The 20740-nt window shown below is 48.4% G+C and overlaps 1 protein-coding gene across 1 annotated transcript in view; it reads right to left on the bottom strand.

The window, feature by feature from the left end:
* Positions 1 to 778: 778 nt before the first annotated feature.
* ARHGAP25 (Rho GTPase activating protein 25) overlaps positions 779 to 20740 on the bottom strand; it is an 86009-nt gene continuing 66047 nt past the window's right edge. Inside the window, exons 8-10 of the mRNA XM_038746738.1 lie at positions 17703 to 17905; positions 12512 to 13044; positions 779 to 1148 (exon numbers count right to left, since the gene is read on the bottom strand). Coding sequence (XP_038602666.1) covers positions 953 to 1148; positions 12512 to 13044; positions 17703 to 17905 — 932 coding nt within the window. The 3' untranslated portion in view covers positions 779 to 952. The remainder of the gene's footprint in view (positions 1149 to 12511; positions 13045 to 17702; positions 17906 to 20740) is intronic.

Below are 20740 nucleotides of genomic sequence, written 5' to 3'. Positions count from 1 at the left end.
TCCATGGCGATGAGGGAAAATCCCCTCCGCTCCGCCCTGTCCCCCGGCAGTCACCTCCTCTTCCTCCCCAGAAAAGCATTCGGTCTCCCCGAAGCCAAGGGAGGATGACAACGTGTCCAGCTTAATTCCAGGGCGACGGTCAGGTGTCCGGTTGGTCCCCTCCGGGGCCTCCGCGGCTCTGCTTCGACCGGCCTTCATCCCCTGCCGCGGCCTGGACGCCGAGGGCCAGGGCTCGGATGGGGTCCCCTTGGAGACGGGTACCCGGGGTTGAGGGCCGCGGGAGTCCTGCGGTGTAGACCGTCCAGTGCTAACGGGGTTCCTGGGTCAGCCCGGGGGGCGAGTGGGCAACAGTGAGGGTCTCCCGCACCCGCAGGTGAGCCCCCCAACTCCAGCGCGGCCCGAAAGGGAAAACCGTCCCTTCCTCTTTCCGGCCACCATTTCCCCATCCCTCCTCCCGAGCCCGGCGTTGAGGATGGGGCCTAAAAATCATAATAGTTTTGGTACTATTTGGTCCCCTTTTAGACTGTGAGCCCATTGTTGGGTAGGGACTGTCTCTATATGTTGCCAACTTGTACTTCCCAAGCGCTTAGTACAGTGCTCTGCACACAGTAAGCGCTCAATAAATACAATTGATGATGATGATGATGGTACTAAGCGCTTACTAGGTGCCAGGCCCGGTACTAAGCGCCGAGGTGGACACGAGCAAATCAGGTTCCTTGTCCCACCGGGGACTCCCAGTCTTAATCCCCATTTTCCAGACGAAGGAACCGAGGCCCAGAGAGGCGAGGTGACCTGGCCGAGGTTACACAGCGGACGGGAGGAGGAGCCGGGATTAGAACCCGGCCCCCAAGGCCTCACCGTGTCACCAGGCCGCGCTGAAGAGGAGGAGGAGGGTGGGGAAGAGGACGAGATCGGGCCCAGGTCTGTGGGTTCCTGGCTGGATCTCTGGACCTCAGGGAGTCGGGGCGGATTTGAGGAACTTCTCGATCTCCCCTTCGAGAACCTTGTTCCTCTTCTCGGCCTCTTCCCGGGCCCGTTCGGCGTCCCACAGCTTGACCTCCAGGGCCGACAGTTTCTCCTGCTCCTGTTTCTTCTCCTCGGTCAGATGCAACACTTTGGTCCAGACGTCGAAGTTCTCCTTCTGCAAGCTGCCGCCGGAAGACACGGACACAGTCAATCCATCGGGCCGGTTCAATACAGTGCTTGGCACAAGCTAAGCGCTCGATAAACACGATTGAAGGAACGAATGAATGGGATTTATTGAGCGCTCATTATGTGCTTCCCCAAGCCCCGCTTTCCTCTTCTCCCGCTCCCTTCCGTGTCCCCCTGACTCGCTCCCTTTCTTCATCCCCCCTCCCAGCCCCACTCCACTTACGTCCATCTCCGTCATCTATTTATTTCCATTAATCCAGCCCCACTCCACTTATGCCCATCTCCGTCATCTATTTATTTCCATTAATCCAGCCCCACACCGCTTAACATCTATATTTGTCATTTATTTATTTCTATTCATGTCTGTCTCCCCCTCTAGACTGTCAGCTCATTGTGGGCAGGGAATGTGTCATATTCCTATAGCTGTCCTCTCTCAAGTCCTTAGTCCAGTGCTCTGCACACAGTAAGCGCTCAATAAATACGATTGACCGATTTATTTATTATATTAATATCTGTCTCCCCCTCTAGACTGTCAGCTCATTGTGGGCAGGGAATGTGTCTGTTATATTCTTATAGCTGTCCTCTCTCAAGTCCTTAGTCCAGTGCTCTGCACACAGTAAGTGCTCAATCAATCAATCAATCAATCAATCGTATTTATTGAGCGCTTACTATGTGCAGAGCACTGTACTAAGCGCTTGGGAAGTACAAATTGGCATCACATAGAGACAGTCCCTACCCAACAGTGGGCTCACAGTCTAAAAGGGGGAGACAGAGAACAGAACCAAACATACCAACAAAATAAAATAAGTAGGATAGAAATGTACAAGTAAAATAAATAAATAAATAAATAAATAGAGTAATAAATATGTACAACCATATATACAGGTGCTGTGGGGAAGGGAAGGAGATAAGACGGGGGGATGGAGAGGGGGACGAGGGGGAGAGGAAAGAAGGGGCTCAGTCTGGGAAGGCCTCCTGGAGGAGGTGAGCTCTCAGCAGGGCCTTGAAGGGAGGAAGAGAGCTAGCTTGGCGGATGGGCAGAGGGAGGGCATTCCAGGCCCAGGGGATGAGGTGGGCCGGGGGTCGATGGTGGGACAGGCGAGAGCGAGGTACAGTGAGGAGATCAGTGGTGGAGGAGCGGCGGGTGCGGACTGGGCTGGAGAAGGAGAGAAGGGAGGTGAGGTAGGAGGGGGAGAGGGGATGGATGGACAGCCTGGAAGCCCAGGGGGAGGAGTTTCTGCTTGATGCGCAGATTGATCGGTAGCCATTGGAGGTTTTTGAGGAGGGGAGTAATATGTCCAGAGCGTTTCTGGACAAAGATAATCCGGGCAGCAGCATGAAGTATGGATTGAAGTGGAGAGAGACACGAGGATGGGAGATCAGAGAGAAGGCTAGTGCAGTAGTCCAGACGGGATAGGATGAGAGCTTGAATTAGCAGGGTAGCGGTTTGGATGGAGAGGAAAGGGCGGATCTTGGCAATGTTGCGGAGCTGAGACCGGCAGGTTTTGGTGACGGCTTGGATGTGAGGGGTGAATGAGAGAGTGGAGTCGAGGATGACACCAAGGTTGCGGGCTTGTGAGACGGGAAGGATGGTAGTGCCGTCAACAGAGATGGGAAAGTCTGGGAGAGGACAAGGTTTGGGAGGGAAGACAAGGAGCTCAGTCTTCGACATGTTGAGCTTTAGGTGGCGGGCGGACATCCAGATGGAGATGTCCTGAAGGCAGGAGGAGATGCGAGCCTGGAGGGAGGGGGAGAGAGCAGGGGCAGAGATGGAGATCTGGGTGTCATCAGCGTAGAGATGACAGTTGAAGCCGTGGGAGCGAATGAGGTCACCAAGGGAGTGAGTGTAGATTGAGAACAGAAGGGGACCAAGCACTGAACCTTGGGGAACCCCCACAGTAAGAGGATGGGAGGGGGAGGAGGAGCCTGCAAAAGAGACTGAGAAAGAACGACCGGAGAGATAAGAGGAGAACCAGGAGAGGACGGAGTCTGTGAAGCCAAGGTCAGATAACGTGTGGAGGAGAAGGGGGTGGTCCACAGTGTCGAAGGCAGCTGAGAGGTCGAGGAGGATTAGGACAGAGTATGAGCCGTTGGATTTGGCAAGCAGGAGGTCACCTCAATAAATACGATTGACTGATTTATTTATTATATTAATACCTGTCTCCCCTTCTAGATGGTAAACTCACTGTGGGCAGGGAATGTGTCTATTATAATGTTAAATCGTCCTCTCCCAAATCCTTAGTACGGTGCTCTGCACACAGTAAGTGCTCAATAAATAGGATTGACCGATTTATTTATTATATTAATATCTGTCTCCCCCTCTAGACTGTCAGCTCATTGTGGGCAGGGAATGTGTCTGTTATATTCTTATAGCTGTCCTCTCTCAAGTCCTTAGTCCAGTGCTCTGCACACAGTAAGTGCTCGATAAATACGATTGACTGATTTATTTATTATATTAATACCATCTCCCCCTCTAGACTGTAAACTCACTGTGGGCAGGGAATGTGTCTATTATAATGTTAAATCGTCCTCTCCCAAACCCTTAGTATGGTGCTCTGCTCACAGTAAGCGCTCAATAAATAGGATTGACTGGTTTATTTATTATATTAATATCTGTCTTCCCCTCTAGACTGTCAGCTCATTGTGGGCAGGGAATGTGTCTGTTATATTCTTATAGCTGTCCTCTCTCAAGTCCTTAGTCCAGTGCTCTGCACACAGTAAGCGCTCAATAAATACGATTGACTGATTTATTTATTATATTAATACCATCTCCCCCTCTAGACTGTAAACTCACTGTGGGCAGGGAATGTGTCTATTATAATGTTAAATCGTCCTCTCCCAAACCCTTAGTATGGTGCTCTGCTCACAGTAAGCGCTCAATAAATAGGATTGACCGATTTATTTATTATATTAATATCTGTCTCCCCCTCTAGACTGTCAGCTCATTGTGGGCAGGGAATGTGTCTGTTATATTCTTATAGCTGTCCTCTCTCAAGTCCTTAGTCCAGTGCTCTGCACACAGTAAGTGCTCGATAAATACGATTGACTGATTTATTTATTATATTAATACCATCTCTCCCTCTAGACTGTAAACTCACTGTGGGCAGGGAATGTGTCTATTATAATGTTAAATCGTCCTCTCCCAAACCCTTAGTATGGTGCTCTGCTCACAGTAAGCGCTCAATAAATAGGATTGACTGGTTTATTTATTATATTAATATCTGTCTTCCCCTCTAGACTGTCAGCTCATTGTGGGCAGGGAATGTGTCTGTTATATTCTTATAGCTGTCCTCTCTCAAGTCCTTAGTCCAGTGCTCTGCACACAGTAAGCGCTCAATAAATACGATTGACTGATTTATTTATTATATTAATACCATCTCCCCCTCTAGACTGTAAACTCACTGTGGGCAGGGAATGTGTCTATTATAATGTTAAATCGTCCTCTCCCAAACCCTTAGTACGGTGCTCTGCACACAGTAAGCGCTCAATAAATAGGATTGACCGATTTATTTATTATATTAATATCTGTCTCCCCCTCTAGACTGTCAGCTCATTGTAGGCAGGGAATGTGTCATATTCTTATAGCTGTCCTCTCTCAAGTCCTTAGTCCAGTGCTCTGCACACAGTAAGCGCTCAATAAATATGATTGGCTGATTTATTTATTACATTAATATCCGTCTCCCCCTCTAGACGCTAAACTCACTGTGGGCAGGGAATGTGTCTACTATAGTGTTAAATTGTCCTCTCCCAAACCCTTAGTACGGTGCTCTGCACACAGTAAGCACTCAATAAATATGATTGACTAATTCCTTTGTTACATGAATGTCTGTCTCCCCATCTTGTAAACTCGTTGTGGGCAGGGAATGTGTCTGGTATATTGTACACTCCCAAGTGCTTAGTACAGCCCTCAGCAATATTTATTTATTTTATTTGTACATATTTATTCTATTTATTTCATTTTGTTAATATGTCTTGTTTTGTTCTCTGTCTCCCCCTTCTAGACTGCGAGCCCGCTGTTGGTTAGGGACCGTCTCTAGATGTTGCCAACTTGGGCTTCCCAAGTGCTTAATACAGTGCTCTGCACACAGTAAGCGCTCAATAAATACGATTGAATGAATGAATGGTAAGCGCTCAATAAATATGATTAACTGATTTACTGACTGACACTAATGAACTATGCGCTTGGGAGAAGATAATACAACGGAATTCAATCAATCCATCTTATTTATTGAGGGCTCACTGTGGACAGAGCACTGGGCTGAGCTCTTGGGAGAGGACAATGTGACAATATAACAGACACATTCCCTGCCCACAATGACCCTGTAGTCTAGAGGAATCAATCAATCGTATTTATTGAGCAGAGCACTGTACTAAGCGCTTGGGAAGTCCAAGTTGGCAACATATAGAGACAGTCCCTACCCAACAGTGGGCTCACAGTCTAGAAGGAAGAGGAAGAGACAGGCATGAATAAAAATAAATAAATGAGAGATCGGGACCTAAGTGGTGTGGGGCTGGGAGGGGGGGGATGAAGAAAGGGAACAAGTCAGGGTGACGCAGAAGGGAGGGGGAGAGGAGGAAAGGAGGGTGCAGTCCGGGAAGGCCTCTGGGAGGAGAGGGGCTTTCAGTAAGGATTTGAAGTGGGGAAGAGTCATCGTGAGTGGGATTAAAGGAGGGAGGGCATTCCAGGCCAGAGGCAGGACATGAGCCGGGGATCGATGGTGGGACAGGCGAGCTGGAGTACGGTGCTTAGTACAGTGCTCTGCACATAATAAGTGCTCAATAAATACGTTTGAATGAATGAATGAATGAATGAATGGAGGCCCAGGGAGAAGGTTAGCGGTGGCAGAGGGGCGGAGGGCGTGGGCTGGGATGGAGAAGGAGAGAAGTCAGGTGAGGTAGGAGGGGGCAAGAGGATGGACGGCTTTGAAGCCAGTACTAGGGAGTTTTTGTTTGATGAGGAGGTGGATGGGCGACCACTGGAGGTTCTTGAGGAGTGGGGAGACATGGACTGAACGTTTTTGCAGAAAAATGATGTGCGCAGCAGAGTTAAGTCAGGCTGGAGTGGGGAGAGACAGAAGGCTGGGAGGTCAGCAAGGAGGCTGATACAGTCATCCAGGCGGGAGAGGATGAGTGATTGGATTGGCACGGTAGCAGTTTGGACGGAGAGGAAAGGGCGGATTTTAGCGGTGCCGTGAAGGTGGGACCGACGGGGTTTAGTGACCGATTGAATATGTGGTTGAATGAGAGAGAGGAGTCAAGGATAAGGCCAAGGTCACGGGCTTGTGAGATGGGAAGGATGGAGGTGCTGTCCGCAGGGATGGGAAAGTCAGGGGGAGGACGGGGTTTGGGTGGGAAGATAAGAAGCTCTGTTTAGGACATGGTGAGCTTGAGGTGGTGGGAGGACAGCCAAGCAGAGATGCGCTGAAGGCAGAAGGAAATGTGAGACTGCAGAGAGGGAGAGAGATCAGGGCTGGCATGGAGATTTGGGAATCATCCGCAAATAGGTGGGAGTTGAAGCCGTGGGAGCGAATGAATTCACCGAGGGAGTGGGTGGAGATGGAGAAGAGAAGGGGACGCAGAACTGAGCCTTGAGGGACCCCCATAGGGAGGGGGTGGGAGGCGGAGGAGGAGTCCATGAAAGAGACGGAGAAGGAGCGGTCAGAGACAGAGGAGGAGAACCAGGAGAGGACGGAGTCAGTGAAGCTAAGGTTGGATAATGTTTCCAGGAGAAGGGGGCGGCCCGCAGGGTCGAAGGCAGCTGAGAGGTGGAGGAGGACGAGGATGGAGTAGAGGCCGTTGGATTCGGCAAGAAAAAGATCATCGGTGACCTCTGAGAGGGCCGTTTCTGTGGAGCGAAGGGGACGGAAGCCAGATTGGAAGGGGTCAAGGAAGGAATTGGAGGACAGGAATTTGAGGCAGCGGGTGGAGACAACTTGCTCAAGGAGTTTGGAGAGGAAAGGAAGGAAGGAGAGAAGGAGATAACTGGAGGGAATCGGGGGTCAAAGGAGGGCAGACACCCGTGGGACAACCTGATCGCCTTATAACCTCCCCAGCGCTTAGAACAGTGCTTTGCATCATCATCATCATCATCAATCGTATTTATTGAGCGCTTACTATGTGCACAGCACTGTACTAAGCGCTTGGGAAGTACAAATTGGCAACATATAGAGATAGTCCCTACCCAACAGTGGGCTCACAGTCTAAAAGGGGGAGACAGAGAACAAAACCAAACATACTAACAAAATAAAATAAATAGAATAGATATGTACAAATAAAATAAATAAATAAATAAATAGAGTAATAAATACGTACAAACATATATACATATATACAGGTGCTGTGGGGAAGGGAAGGAGGTAAGATGGGGGGATGGAGAGGGGGACGAGGGGGAGAGGAAGGAAGGGGCTCAGTCTGGGAAGGCCTCCTGGAGGAGGTGAGCTCTCAGCAGGGCCTTGAAGGGAGGAAGAGAGCTAGCTTGGCGGATGGGCAGAGGGATTGGGGGCATTCCAGGCCCGGGGGATGATGTGGGCCGGGGGTCGATGGCAGGACAGGCAAGAACGAGGTACGCTGAGGAGATTAGCGGCAGAGGAGCAGAGGGTGCGGTCTGGGCTGTGGAAGGAGAGAAGGGAGGTGAGGTAGGAGGGGGCGAGGGGATGGACAGCCTTGAAGCCCAGGGGGAGGAGTTTCTGCCTGATGCGCAGATGGATTGGTAGCCACTGGAGATTTTTGAGGAGGGGAGTGATATACCCAGAGCATTTCTGGACAAAGATAATCCGGGCAGCGGCATGAAGTATGGATTGAAGTGGAGAGAGACACGAGGATGGGAGATCAGAGAGATGGCTGATGCAGTAGTCCAGACGGGATAGGATGAGAGCTTGAATGAGCAGGGGAGCGGTTGGGATGGAGAGGAAAGGGCGGATCTTGGCAATGTTGCGGAGCTGAGACCGGCAGGTTTTGGTGACGGCTTGGATGTGAGGGGTGAATGAGAGAGCGGAGTCGAGGATGACACCAAGGTTGCGGGCTTGTGAGACGGGAAGGATGGTAGTGCCGTCAACAGAGATGGGAAAGCCAGGGAGAGGACAAGGTTTGGGAGGGAAGACAAGGAGCTTTGCACATAGTGAGCACTTAATAAATGCCATTATTATTATTATTATTATTATTATTATGTTCCCTGCCCACATAGTGAGTAGCAGCATGGTCTAGTGGAAAGAGTCCGGGCGTGGGAGTCAAAAGGACCTGGGTTCGGATCCTGGCTCCACCCTTGTCTGCTGTGCAACCTTGGGCAAATCATTTCACTCCTCTGGGCCTCAGTTCCCTCAACTGGAAAGTGCGGGTGAAGACTGTGAGGCCCGTGTTTTGTTTATGATGTACATTTAGCTTTAATTCTGTTTGCTCTGATGACTTGACACCTGTCCATGTGTTTTGTTTTGTTGTCTGTCTCCCCCCCTTTTAGACTGTGAGCCCACGGTTGGGTAGGGACCGTCTCTATGTGTTGCCAACTTGTACTTCCCAAATGCTTAGTACAGTGCTCTGCACACAGTAAGCGCTCAATAACCCTCTCCTCCCAGACTGAGCCTCCTCCTTCCTCTCCCCCTCCCCATCCCCCCAGCCCTACCTCCTTCCCCTCCCCACCGCACCTGTATATATGTACAGATTTATTACTCTATTTTACTTGTACATATTTACTATTCCATTTATTTTATTTCGTTACTATGTTTTGTTTAGTTGTCTGTCTCCCCCTTCAGACTGTGAGCCCATGGTTGGGTAGGGACTGTCTCTATATGTGGCCAACTTGTACTGCCCAAGCGCTTAGTAATAATAATAATTATTATTATGGCATTTATTAAGTGCTTACTATGTGCAAAGCACTGTTCTAAGCGCTGGGGAGGTTACAAGGTAATCAAGGTGTCCCACTTGGGGCTCACAGACTTAATCCCCATTTTCCAGATGAGGGAACTGAGGCCCAGAGAAGTGAAGTGACTTGCCCAAAGTCACATAGCTGACAAGTGGCGGAGCTGGGATTCGAACCCATGACCTCTGGCTCCAAAGCCCTGGCTTTTTCCACTGAGCCACGCTGCTGCGGAGGTTACAAGGTGCTCAGGTTGTTCCACAGGGGGCTAACAGTCTTAATCCCCATTTTACAGATGAGGTAACTGAGGCACAGAAGAAGACTTGCCCAAAGTCACACAGCTGACAATTGACAGAGCGGGGATTTGAACCCATGACCTCTGACTCCAAAACCCGGGGTCTTTCCACTGAGCCATATCCCATTATTCGGGTGATGAAACTGTGGCCAAGAGAAGAAGAAGAAGAAGAAGAAGAAGAAGAAGAAGAAGAAGAAGAAGAAGAAGAAGAAGAAGAAGAAGAATGGCATTTGTTAAGCACTTACTATGTGCCAAGCACTTTTCTAAGAGCTGGGGTAGATACAAGGTCATTAGGTTGTCCCACGTGGGGCTCACAGTCTTCATCCCCATTATCCAGATGAGGTGACTGAGGCCCAGAGAAGTGAAGTGACTTTCTCAAAGTCACACAGCTGACAAGTGGCGGAGCCGGGATTAGAACCCACGACCTCTGACTCCCAAGCTCAGGCTCTTTCCACTGAGCCACACTGCTTCTCTAAGTGAAGCCTTAATAATAATAATAATAATAATAATAATAATAATAATAATAATAATAATAATGATAATAATAGTAATGGTAATATTTGTAAAGTGTTTACTATGTGCCAAGCACTGTTCTAAACACTGAATTAGGTACAAGATCATCAGGCCCCACATGAGACTCACATTGTTAGCAGGAGGGGAGAACAGGAGGGGAGAATCCACATTAGCCCATTTTGGGGTAGGGATTGTCTCTGTTGCTGAATTGTACTTTCCAAGCGCTTAGTACAGTGCTCTGCACACAGTAAGCGCTCATCATTAAATATGATTGAATGAATGAATGAATTTTAAAGTTGAGGGAACTGAGGCCCACAGAAGCGAAGCTATTTGCCCAAAGTCCCACAGAAGGCAAGTGGCCAAGACAGGATTTGAACCCAGATCCTCTGACTCGCAGGCCTGGGCTCTTTTCACTAGTCCATGCTGGTGCTTGTCTATACTATTTGTATACTATTTTGTATATTTGTATATCGCTATATTACTTATATATATTACTTATATTTCTATATCCAGTGCTTAGAACAGTGCCCAGTGCTTACAAGGTTACAAGGTGATCAGGTCGTCTCATGGGGGCCTCAGAGTCTTCATCCCCATTTTCCAGATGAGGGAACTGAGGCCCAGAGAAGTGAAGTGACTTTCCCAAAGTCACCCAGCTGACAAGTGGCAGAGCCGGGATTCGTACCCATGACCACTGACTCCAAAGCCCGGGCTCTTTCCACTGAGCCACGCTGCTTCTCACAATAACGACGGCATTTATTCCTTCATTCACAGTAAGCGCTCAATAAGTACGATTGAATGACAACTTAACTTCTCTGTGCCTCAGTTCCCTCACCTGGGGGTTAAGACTGTGAGCCCCCCGTGAGGCAACTGATCACCTTGTAAGCTCCCCAGCACATAGAACAATGCTGTATATATGTATATATCTGTATATATGTTTATACACATCTATTACTCTATTTATTTATTTTACTTCTACACATCTATTTCTTTTATTTTGTTAGTACGTTTGGTTTTGTTCTCTGTCTCCCCCTCTTAGACTGTGAGCCCACTGTTGGGTAGGGACTGTCTCTATATGTTGCCAGCTTGTACTTCCCAAGCGCTTAGTACAGTGCTCTGCACACAGTAAGCGCTCAATAAATACGATTGATTGATTGATTGATTGATTGATTGATTGATTGAATTGGCAGAGCCAGGATTCGTACCCATGACCACTGACTCCAAAGCCCGGGCTCTTTCCACTGAGCCACGCTGCTTCTCAAAATAACAACGGCATTTATTCCTTCATTCACAGTAAGCGCTCAATAAGTACGATTGAATGACTGAACTTAACTTCTCTGTGCCTCAGTTCCCTCATCTGTAAAATGGGGGTTAAGACTGTGAGCCCCCCGTGGGACAACTTGATCCCCTTGTAAGCTCCCCAGCACATAGAACAGTGCTGTATATATGTATATATATGTATGTATGTATATATGTTTGTACATATTTATTACTCTATTTATTTATTTATTTTACTTGTACCTATCTATTCTATTTCTTTTATTTTGTTAGTATGTTTGGTTTTGTTCATTCATTCATTCATTCAATCGTATTTATTGAGCTCTTACTGTGTGCAGAGCACTGTACTAAGCGCTTGGGAAGTACAAGTTGGCAACATATAGAGACGGTCCCTACCCAACAGCAGGCTCACAGTCTAGATATTTACCGAGTGCTTACTCTGTGCAGTGCACTGTACTAAGCACTTGGGAAAATACAACTATAAACACATTCCCTGCCCACAACAAATGCAGTCTGGAGGGGGACACAGACATTAATATAAATAAATCAATTATAAACCAATTAGGGGATCTTGAGCAGTTGCAACTTTGCCCCGCAGGTAAACTTTACAGGGGCTTTACAAGTCAGGGTAGTGCATAATTAAAACGATCAATCAATGGTATTTATTGAGCACTTACTGTGGGTAGAAGACTGAACATAGCACTTGGAAGAATACAAGAGTTGGTAGATGCAATCCCTGCCCACAGAGTGAAAACCATTGATGTTTTTGGGGGGCTAGGCCTTCCGCCTCCTCTCCCAGTTTTTATATATCATTCAGAGTCATGCCGGGGTGAACCCACTTAGGGCTGTGAAAACATGATGCACACAAAGCTCTACCCCACTGGATTATCAATCCAGCAATCAATGGCATTTATCGAGCATTTTATTTGGGTTTTTTTGTTTGGTTTTTTGTTTGGTTTTTGTTTGTTGTTTTTTCTTCATTTCTGAACATATTTATTTTGTTCTCTGTCTCCCCCTTTTAGACTGTGAGCCCACTGTTGGGTAGGGACTGTCTCTAGATGTTGCCAACTTGGACTTCCCAAGGGCTTAGTCCAGTGCTCTGCACACAGTAAGCGCTCAATAAATACGATTGATGGATTGATATGTTGCCAACTTGGACTTCCCAAGTGCTTAGTCCGGTGCTCTGCACACAGTAAGGGCTCAATAAATACGATGGATGGATTGATTGATTGCTGTGCACATTGTAAGCGCTTAATAAATGCCATTATTGGTAGTAGTAGTAGTAGTAGTAGTAGTAGTAGTAGTAGTAGTAGTAATAGTAGTAGTAGTAGTAGTAGTAGTAGTAGTAGTAGTAGTAGTAGTAGTAGTAGTAGTAGTAGTATTTCGATGGAATGAATGAACCGGCTGTTTGGTGAAGAAGGCCTTACCCCTTAATCTGCTCCTCGAAATCTTTCTTCTGCTTCTCGATCTCCCTTCTCAGTTGCAGGACGACCCGGTTCAGGTCTTCCTGCGGGGACCCTCTCTCCTGGGGCCCCCCCGCCGGTTGGGGATCCCCTCCAGGGCCCCCCGAAAGCCCACCGGATGCCCCCTCCGACCCCCGGGGATCCTCGACGGCCTCCCGGGAGGCCGGAGGGCACGAGGGATGGCGGGAGGGCGTCCAGCCCAGGTCCAAGATGGCCCCCAGATCCTGGGACAACGTCCTTTTGTGGCCGCCGCCGGCCTTGGGGTCGGGAGAGGGGGACCAGAAGTCGCTGTCGAAGATCTCCGCCTTGACCCCCGGACCCCCTTGATCCTCCTGGATGGCGGTGGACAGGAAGCACTTCCGGCTGGGAAGAGTCTGGGTCCTCTTCCTGGACTGCAGCTTCCAGGCCTCGGGTCCTTCCCGCTCCCGGCCGTTCTCCCCGGGGTTGACGCCACCTCCGGGAGGGCCGCCGGGGTGGCTCGCCACCGCCTCGCTCGCCTAGGGGGGAAACGTTCAGGTCAGCGCGAGCGCTCTTGAGAAGCAGCGTGGCTCGGTGGAAAGAGCCCGGGCTTTGGGGTCGGAGATCACGGGATCGAATCCCGGCTCTGCCGATCGATCATGGTATTTATTGAGCGCTTACTGTGTGCAGAGCACTGGACTAAGCGCTTGGGAAGTACAAGTTGGCAACATCATCATCATCAATCGTATTTATTGAGCGCTTACTGTGTGCAGAGCACTGGACTAAGCGCTTGGGAAGTACAAGTTGGCAACGTCATCATCATCAATCGTATTTATTGAGCGCTTACTGTGTGCAGAGCACTGTACTAAGCACTTGGGAAGTACTAGTTGGCAACATGAGCCCACTGTTGGGTAGGGGCCGTCTCTATATGTTGCCAACTTGGACTTCCCAAGCGCTTAGTACAGTGCTCTGCACACAGTAAGCGCTCAATAAATATGATTGAATGACTGAATGAATGAACATAAATACGATCGACTGATGGAAAGGATAAAGTGGGAGGACGGTAGAAGCCATCGTCAATCAATCAATCAATCAATCAATCGTATTTATTGAGCGCTTACTATGTGCAGAGCACTGTACTAAGCGCTTGGGAAGTACAAATTGGCGACGTATAGAACACATCATCATCGTCATAGAACACATCGTCATCGGCAATGGCATTTATTGAGCGCTTAGAAGGACAGAACACTGTAATAAGCGCTTGGGAGAGTCCAATAGTACAATAAACTGACACAATCCCTGCCCACAAGGAGGTTACAGTCCAGAAGGGAAGACAGACACGAGTAGAAATCAATAAATGAGGGATGGGGACATCAGCGGTGTGGGGCTGGGAGGGGGGATGAAGAAAGGGAGCGAGTCAGGGCAACGCGGAAGGGAGCGGGAGATGAGGAAAAGGGGGGCTAAGTCAGGGAAGACCTCCTGGAGGAGATTCAATCAATCAATCAATCAATCAATCAATCGTATTTATTGAGCGCTTACTGTGTGCAGAGCACTGTACTGAGCGCTTGGGAAGTCCAAGTTGGCAACATATAGAGATGGTTCCTACCCAACAGCGGGCTCACAGTCTAGAAGGGGGAGACAGACAACAAAACAAAACATATTAACAGAATAAAATAAATAGAATAAAATAAAATAAATAGAATAAATATGTACAAGTAAAATAAATAAATATATGGGCCTTCCGCAAGAGAATCAATCAATCAATCAATCGTATTTATTGAGCGCTTACTGTGTGCAGAGCACTGGCCTAAGCACTTGGGAAGTCCAAGTTGGCAACATCTAGAGACGGTCCCTACCCAACAGTGGGCTCACAGTCTAGAAGGGGGAGACAGAGAACAAAACATACTAACAGAATAAAATAAATAGAATAAAATAAAATAAAATAAATAGAATAAATATGTACAAGTAAAATAAATAAATAAATAAATATATGGGCCTTCCACAAGAGAAGCAATCAATCAATCATATTTATTGAGCGCTTACTGTGTGCAGAGCACTGTATTAAGCGCTTGGGAAGTCCAAGTTGGCAACATAGAGAGACGATCCCTACCCAACAGTGGGCTCACAGTCTAGAAGGGGGAGGCAGACAACAAAACAAAACAAACTAACGGAATAAAATAAATAGAATAAAATAAAATAAAATCAATAGAATAAATATGTACAAGTAAAATAAATAAATATATGGGCCTTCCACAAGAGAATCAATCAATCAATCGATCAATCATATTTTTTGAGCGCTTACTGTGTGCAGAGCACTGGACTAAGCGCTTCGGAAGTATAAGTTGGCAACATCTTAAGACGGTCCCTACCCAGCAGTGGGCTCACAGTCTAGAAGGGGGAGACAGACAACAAAATAAAACATATTAACAAAATAAAATAAATAGAATAGATACATACAAGTAAAATAAATAAAGAGAAGCAGTGTGGCTTAGCGGAAAGAGCCCGGGCTTGGGCGTCCCCCTTCTAGACTGTGAGCCCGCTGTTAGGTAGGGACCGTCTCTACATGTTGCCAACTTGGACTTCCCAAGCGCTTAGTACAGTGCTCTGCACACAGTAAGCGCTTAATAAATACGATTGAGGTGAAGTGAATTGAAGACATGGGTTCTAATCCCGGCTCTGCCACTCGTCTGCTGTGTGACTTTGGGCAAGCCACGTCGCTTCTCTGGGCCTCAGTTCCCTCATCTGTCAATGAGGATGGAGACTGTGAGCCCCATGGGGGACAACCTGATGAGCTTGTATCTCCCGCAGCGCTCAGAACAGTGCTCGGCACCTACTAAGCGCCTAACAAATACCATCGTTATTATTATTATAGGGCTTTGAAGACGGGGGAGAGTCATTGTCATTGAGAGCAATGAGAGTCATTGCTGTAGAGAAGCAGCGTGGCTCAATCAATCAATCGTATTTATTGAGCGCTTACTGTGTGCAGAGCACTGGACTAAGCGCTTGGGAAGTCCAAGTTGGCAACATCTAGAGACGGGCCCTACCCAACAGTGGGCTCACAGGCTAGAAGGGGGAGACAGAGAACAAAACCAAACATATTAACAAAATAAAATAAATAGACTAGATATGTACAAGTAAAATAAATAAATAGAGTAATAAATATGTACGAACATATATACAGGCTTAGTGGAATGAGCACGGGCTTTGGAGTCAGAGGTCGTGGGTTCGAATGCAGCTCCACCACATGTCTGCTGTGTGACTTTGGGCAAGTCACTTAACTTCCCTGTGCCTCAGTTCTCTCATCTGTAAAATGGGGGTGAAGACTGTGAGCCCCCCCGTGGGACAACCTGATGACCTTGTATCTATCCCAGCGCTTAGAACAGCGCTTGGCACATAGTAAGTGCTTAGCAAATGCCATCATTATTATTATAAGAGAAGCAGCGTGGCTCAGTGGAAAGAGCCCAGGCTTTGGAGTCAGAGGTCAGGGGTTCAAATCCCTGCTCTGCCAGTTGTTAGCTGGGTGACTTTGGGCAAGTCACTTCACTTCTCTGGGCCTCAGTTCCCTCATCTGTAAAAATGGGGAAGAAGACTGTGAGCCCCCCGTGGGATAACCTGATAGTGTGGCTCAGTGGAAAGAGCCCGGGCTTTGGAGTCAGAGGTCACGGGTTCAAATCCCGGCTCCGCCACTTGTCAGCTGTGTGACTTTGGGCAAGTCACTTCACTTCTCTGGGCCTCAGTGACCTCATCTGTAAAAATGGGGATGAAGACTGTGAGCCCCCCCATGAGACAACCTGATAACCTTGTAATCTCCCCAGCGCTTAGAACAGTGCTTGGCACATATCAATCAATCGTATTTATTGAGCTCTTACTGTGCGCAGAGCGCTGTACTAAGCGCTTGGGAAGTCCAAGTTGGCAACATATAGAGACAGTCCCTACCCAACAGTGGGCTCACAGTCTAGTCATAGTAAGCGCTTAATAAATGCCATCATTATTCTTATTAGCGTGGCTCAGTGGAAAGAGCCCAGGCTTTGGAGTCAGAGATCATGGGATCAAATTCTGGCTCTGCCAACTGTCAGCTGTGTGACTTTGGGCAAGTCACTTCACTTCTCTGTGCCTCAGTGACCTCATCTGTGAAATGGGGGTTAAAACTGTGAGCCCCCCGTGGGACAACTTGATCACCTTGGAACCTCCCCCACCACTTAGAATGGTGCTTGGCACGTAGTAATCAATCAATCGTACTTACTGAGCACTTACTGTGTGCAGAGCACTGTACTAAGCGCTTGGGAAGTACAAGTTGGCAACATATAGAGACAGTCCCTACCCAACAGTGGGCTCCCAGGCTAGTCATAGTAAGTGCTTAATAAATGCTATCATTATTATTATTAGTGTGGCTCAGTGGAAAAAGCCCGGGCTTTGGAGTCAGAGGTCATGGGTTCAAATCCTGGCTCCGCCACTTGTCAGCTGTGTGACTTTGGGCAAGTCACTTCACTTCTCTGTGCCTCAGTGACCTCATCTGTGAAACGGGGATTAAAACTGTGAGCCCCCTGTGGGACAACTCGATCCCCTTGGAACCTCCCCCAGTGATTAGAACGGTGCTTGGCACGTAGTAATCAATCAATCGTACTTATTGAGAGCTGTACTAAGCGCTTGGGCAGTCCAAGTTGGCAACATATAGAGACAGTCCCTACCCAACAGTGGGCTCACAGGCTATCATCATCATCAATCGTATTTATTGAGCACTTACTGTGTGCAGAGCACTGTACTAAGCACTTGGGAAGTCCAAGTTGGCAACATATAGAGATGGTCCCTACTCAACAGTGGGCTCACAGGCTATCATCATCATCAATCATATTTACTGAGCGCTTACTGTGTGCAGAGCACTGTACTAAGCGCTTGGGAAGTACAAATTGGCAACATATAGAGACGATCCCTACCCAACAGTGGGCTCACAGGCTATCATCATCATCAATCGTATTTATCGAGCGCTTACTGTGCGCAGAGCGCTGTACCAAGCGCTTGGGAAGTCCAAGTTGGCAACATATAGAGACGGTCCCTACCCAACAGTGGGCTCACAGGCTACGCTTAATAAATGCCATCGTTATTTTTATTGTTGTGTGGGGGATTTGAGGAGGGAGGGCATGGCAGGCCGGAGGCGGGTGGCGGGGCAGGGTTCGAGGGAGAGGTGGGCGTCCCTCACCGTGGGTCCCAAGTCGCGGGTGTGAGGCAGGGGGCCGGGGGCCTCGGCCGCGTCCCAGCCCACCGAGCTGCGGGCCACGGGCGGCTTCTTGGGGTCACTCTTCTGGGCCGGCGGCGGGGACGGGGGAGCGTCCTTCGACTTGGGGAACAAGGCCTCGTGCTCGCTGATCAGCGCCGTCATCACCCGCTGGATCTGCGGGGTCCCTGTGGGGACAGGAGAGGCAGGGGCAGTGTGGCTCAGCGGAAAGAGCCCGGCCTTTGGGGTCAGAGGTCACGGGTTCGAATCCCGGCCCCGCCCCCCGTCTGCTGTGTGACCTCGGGCGAGTCGCTTCACTTCTCTGAGCCTCGGTGACCTCATCTGTCCAGTGGGGATTATTTCTAACGGCATAGAGAAGCAGCGTGGCTCAGTGGAAAGAGTGCAGGCTTTGGAGTCAGAGGTCATGGGTTCGAATCCTGGCTCCACCACATGTCTGCTGTGTGACCTTGGGCAAGTCACTTAACTTCTCTGGGCCTCAGTTACCTCGTCTGTAAAATGGAGATGAAGACTGTGAGCCCCATGTGGGACAACCTGATCACCCTGTATCTTCCCCAGCGCTTAGAACAGTGCTTTGCACATAGTAAGCGCTTAACAAATGCCATCATTATTATTATTATTATTATTATTTGTTAAGCGCTTTTACTACATGCAAAGCGCTGTTCTAAGCACTGGGGGATACAAGGTGATCAGGTTGTCCCACGGGGGGCTCCCAGCCGATCCCCATTTTACAGGTGAGGGAACCGAAGCTCAGAGAAGTTAAGTGACTTGCCCAAGGTCGCACAGCAGGCATGTGTTAGAGAAGCAGCGTGGCTCAGTGGAAAGAGCCCGGGCTTTGGAGTCAAGAGGTCGTGGGTTCAAATCCCGGCTCCGCCCCTTGTCAGCTGTGTGACTTTGGGCAAGTCACTTAACTTCTCTGGGGCTCAGTTCCCTCATCTGTCAAATGGGGATGAAGACTGTGAGCCCCACGTGGGACAACCTGATTACCTTGTATCTACCCCAGCGCTTAGAACAGTGCTTTGCACATAGTAAGTGCTTAACAAATACTAACATTATTATTATTATTATTATTATTATTATTATTATTATTATTATTATTATGTGTTGCCAATTCCCTTCAAGGCCCTGCTGAGAGCTCACCTCCTCCAGAAGGCCTTCCCAGACTGAGCCCCTTCCTTCCTCCCCCCCTCGTCTATTATTATTATTATTATTATTATTATTATTATTATTATTATTATGTGTTGCCAATTCCCTTCAAGGCCCTGCTGAGAGCTCACCTCCTCCAGGAGGCCTTCCCAGACTGAGCCCCTTCCTTCCTCCCCCCCTCGTCCCCCTCTCCATCCCCCCATCTTACCCCCTTCCCTTCCCCACAGCACCTGTATATATGTATATCTGTTTGTACATATTTTTTACTCTATTTATTTATTTATTTTATTTGTACATATCTATTCTATTTATTTTATTTTGTTAGTATGTTTGGTTTTGTTCTCTGTCTCCCCCTTTTAGACTGTGAGCCCACTGTTGGGTAGGGACTGTCTCTAGATGTGGCCAATTTGTACTTCCCAAGCGCTTAGTCCGGTGCTGTGCACATAGTAGGCGCTCAATAAATACGACTGATGACGAGGATGATGTGGTGGAGCCGGGATTCGAACCCATGACTTCTGGCTCCAAAGCCCAGGCTCTTCCCACTGAGCCACGCTGCTTCTCATAAGGGGGATTGACTGTGATGACGATCTCATAAGGGGGATGGGGGATTGACTGTGAGCCCCCCGTGGGACAACCTGATCACCTTGTAACCTCCCCAGCGCTTAGAACAGTGCTTTGCACATAGTAAGCGCTTAACAAATGCCGTCATTATTATTATTATTATAGGTGCGGGGGGCTGAGGGGCGAGAAGTGGCGTGGCTCAGTGGAAAGAGCCACTTTGGAGTCAGGGGTCACAGGTTTTTTTTTTTTTGTTTTGGCATTTGTTAAGCGCTTACTATGTGCAAAGCACTGTTCTAAGCGCTGCTCTTCTAACTTCCCCTGCTGCTCATGGGACTTTCCAGGCCCACGGAGCAGCGGCGCCCTCAAATAATAATAATTTATACTGCAGGCATTTGTTAATAATAATAATAACGATGGCATTTATTAAGCGCTTACTATGTGCAAAGCACTGTTCTAAGCGCTGCTCTTCTAACTTCCCCTGCCGCTCACGGGACTTTCCAGGCCCATGGAGCAGCGGCGCCCTCAAATAATAATAATTTATACTGAAGGCGTTTGTTAACAATAACAATGATGGCATTTATTAAGCGCTTACTATGTGCAAAGCACTGTTCTAAGCGCCGCTCTTCTAACTTCCCCTGCCGCTCACGGGACTTTCCAGGCCCATGGAGCAGCGGCGCCCTCAAATAACAATAATTTATACTGAAGGCGTTTGTTAATAATAATAATAACGATGGCATTTATTAAGCGCTTACTATGTGCAAAGCACTGTTCTAAGCGCTGCTCTTCTAACTTCCTCTGCCGCTCACGGGACTTTCCAGGCCCATGGAGCAGCGGCGCCCTCAAATAACAATAATTTATACTGATGGCATTTGTTGATAATAATAATAATACTAATAATGATGGCATTTATTAAGCGCTTACTATGTGCAAAGCACTGTTCTAAGCGCTGGGGGGGGATATAAAGTGATCAGGTTGTCCCACGGGGGGGCTCACAGGCTTCATCCCCGTTTTACAGATGAGGGAACTGAGGCTCAGAGAAGCGAAGTGACTCGCCCAAGGTCACACAGCAGACAGGTGGCGGAGTCGGGATTCGAACCCATGACCTCTGACTCCAAAGCCCGGGCTCTTTCCACTGAGGCCAACTCTCAGCTGTGGGACTTGGGGCAAGTCGCTTCCCTTCTCTGGGCCTCAGTTCCCTCATCTGGTAAAAGGGGATGAAGACTGCGAGCCCCTGCATGGGACAACCTGATAATAATAATAATAATGGCATTTATTAAGCGCTTACCATGTCCGAAGCA

This window comes from Tachyglossus aculeatus, chromosome 5 (assembly GCF_015852505.1).
Source record: "Tachyglossus aculeatus isolate mTacAcu1 chromosome 5, mTacAcu1.pri, whole genome shotgun sequence".
NCBI classification, from domain to species: Eukaryota; Metazoa; Chordata; class Mammalia; order Monotremata; family Tachyglossidae; genus Tachyglossus; species Tachyglossus aculeatus.
Note: the sequence above shows the minus strand (reverse complement) of the source record. Positions and strands in the feature narration are given on the sequence as shown.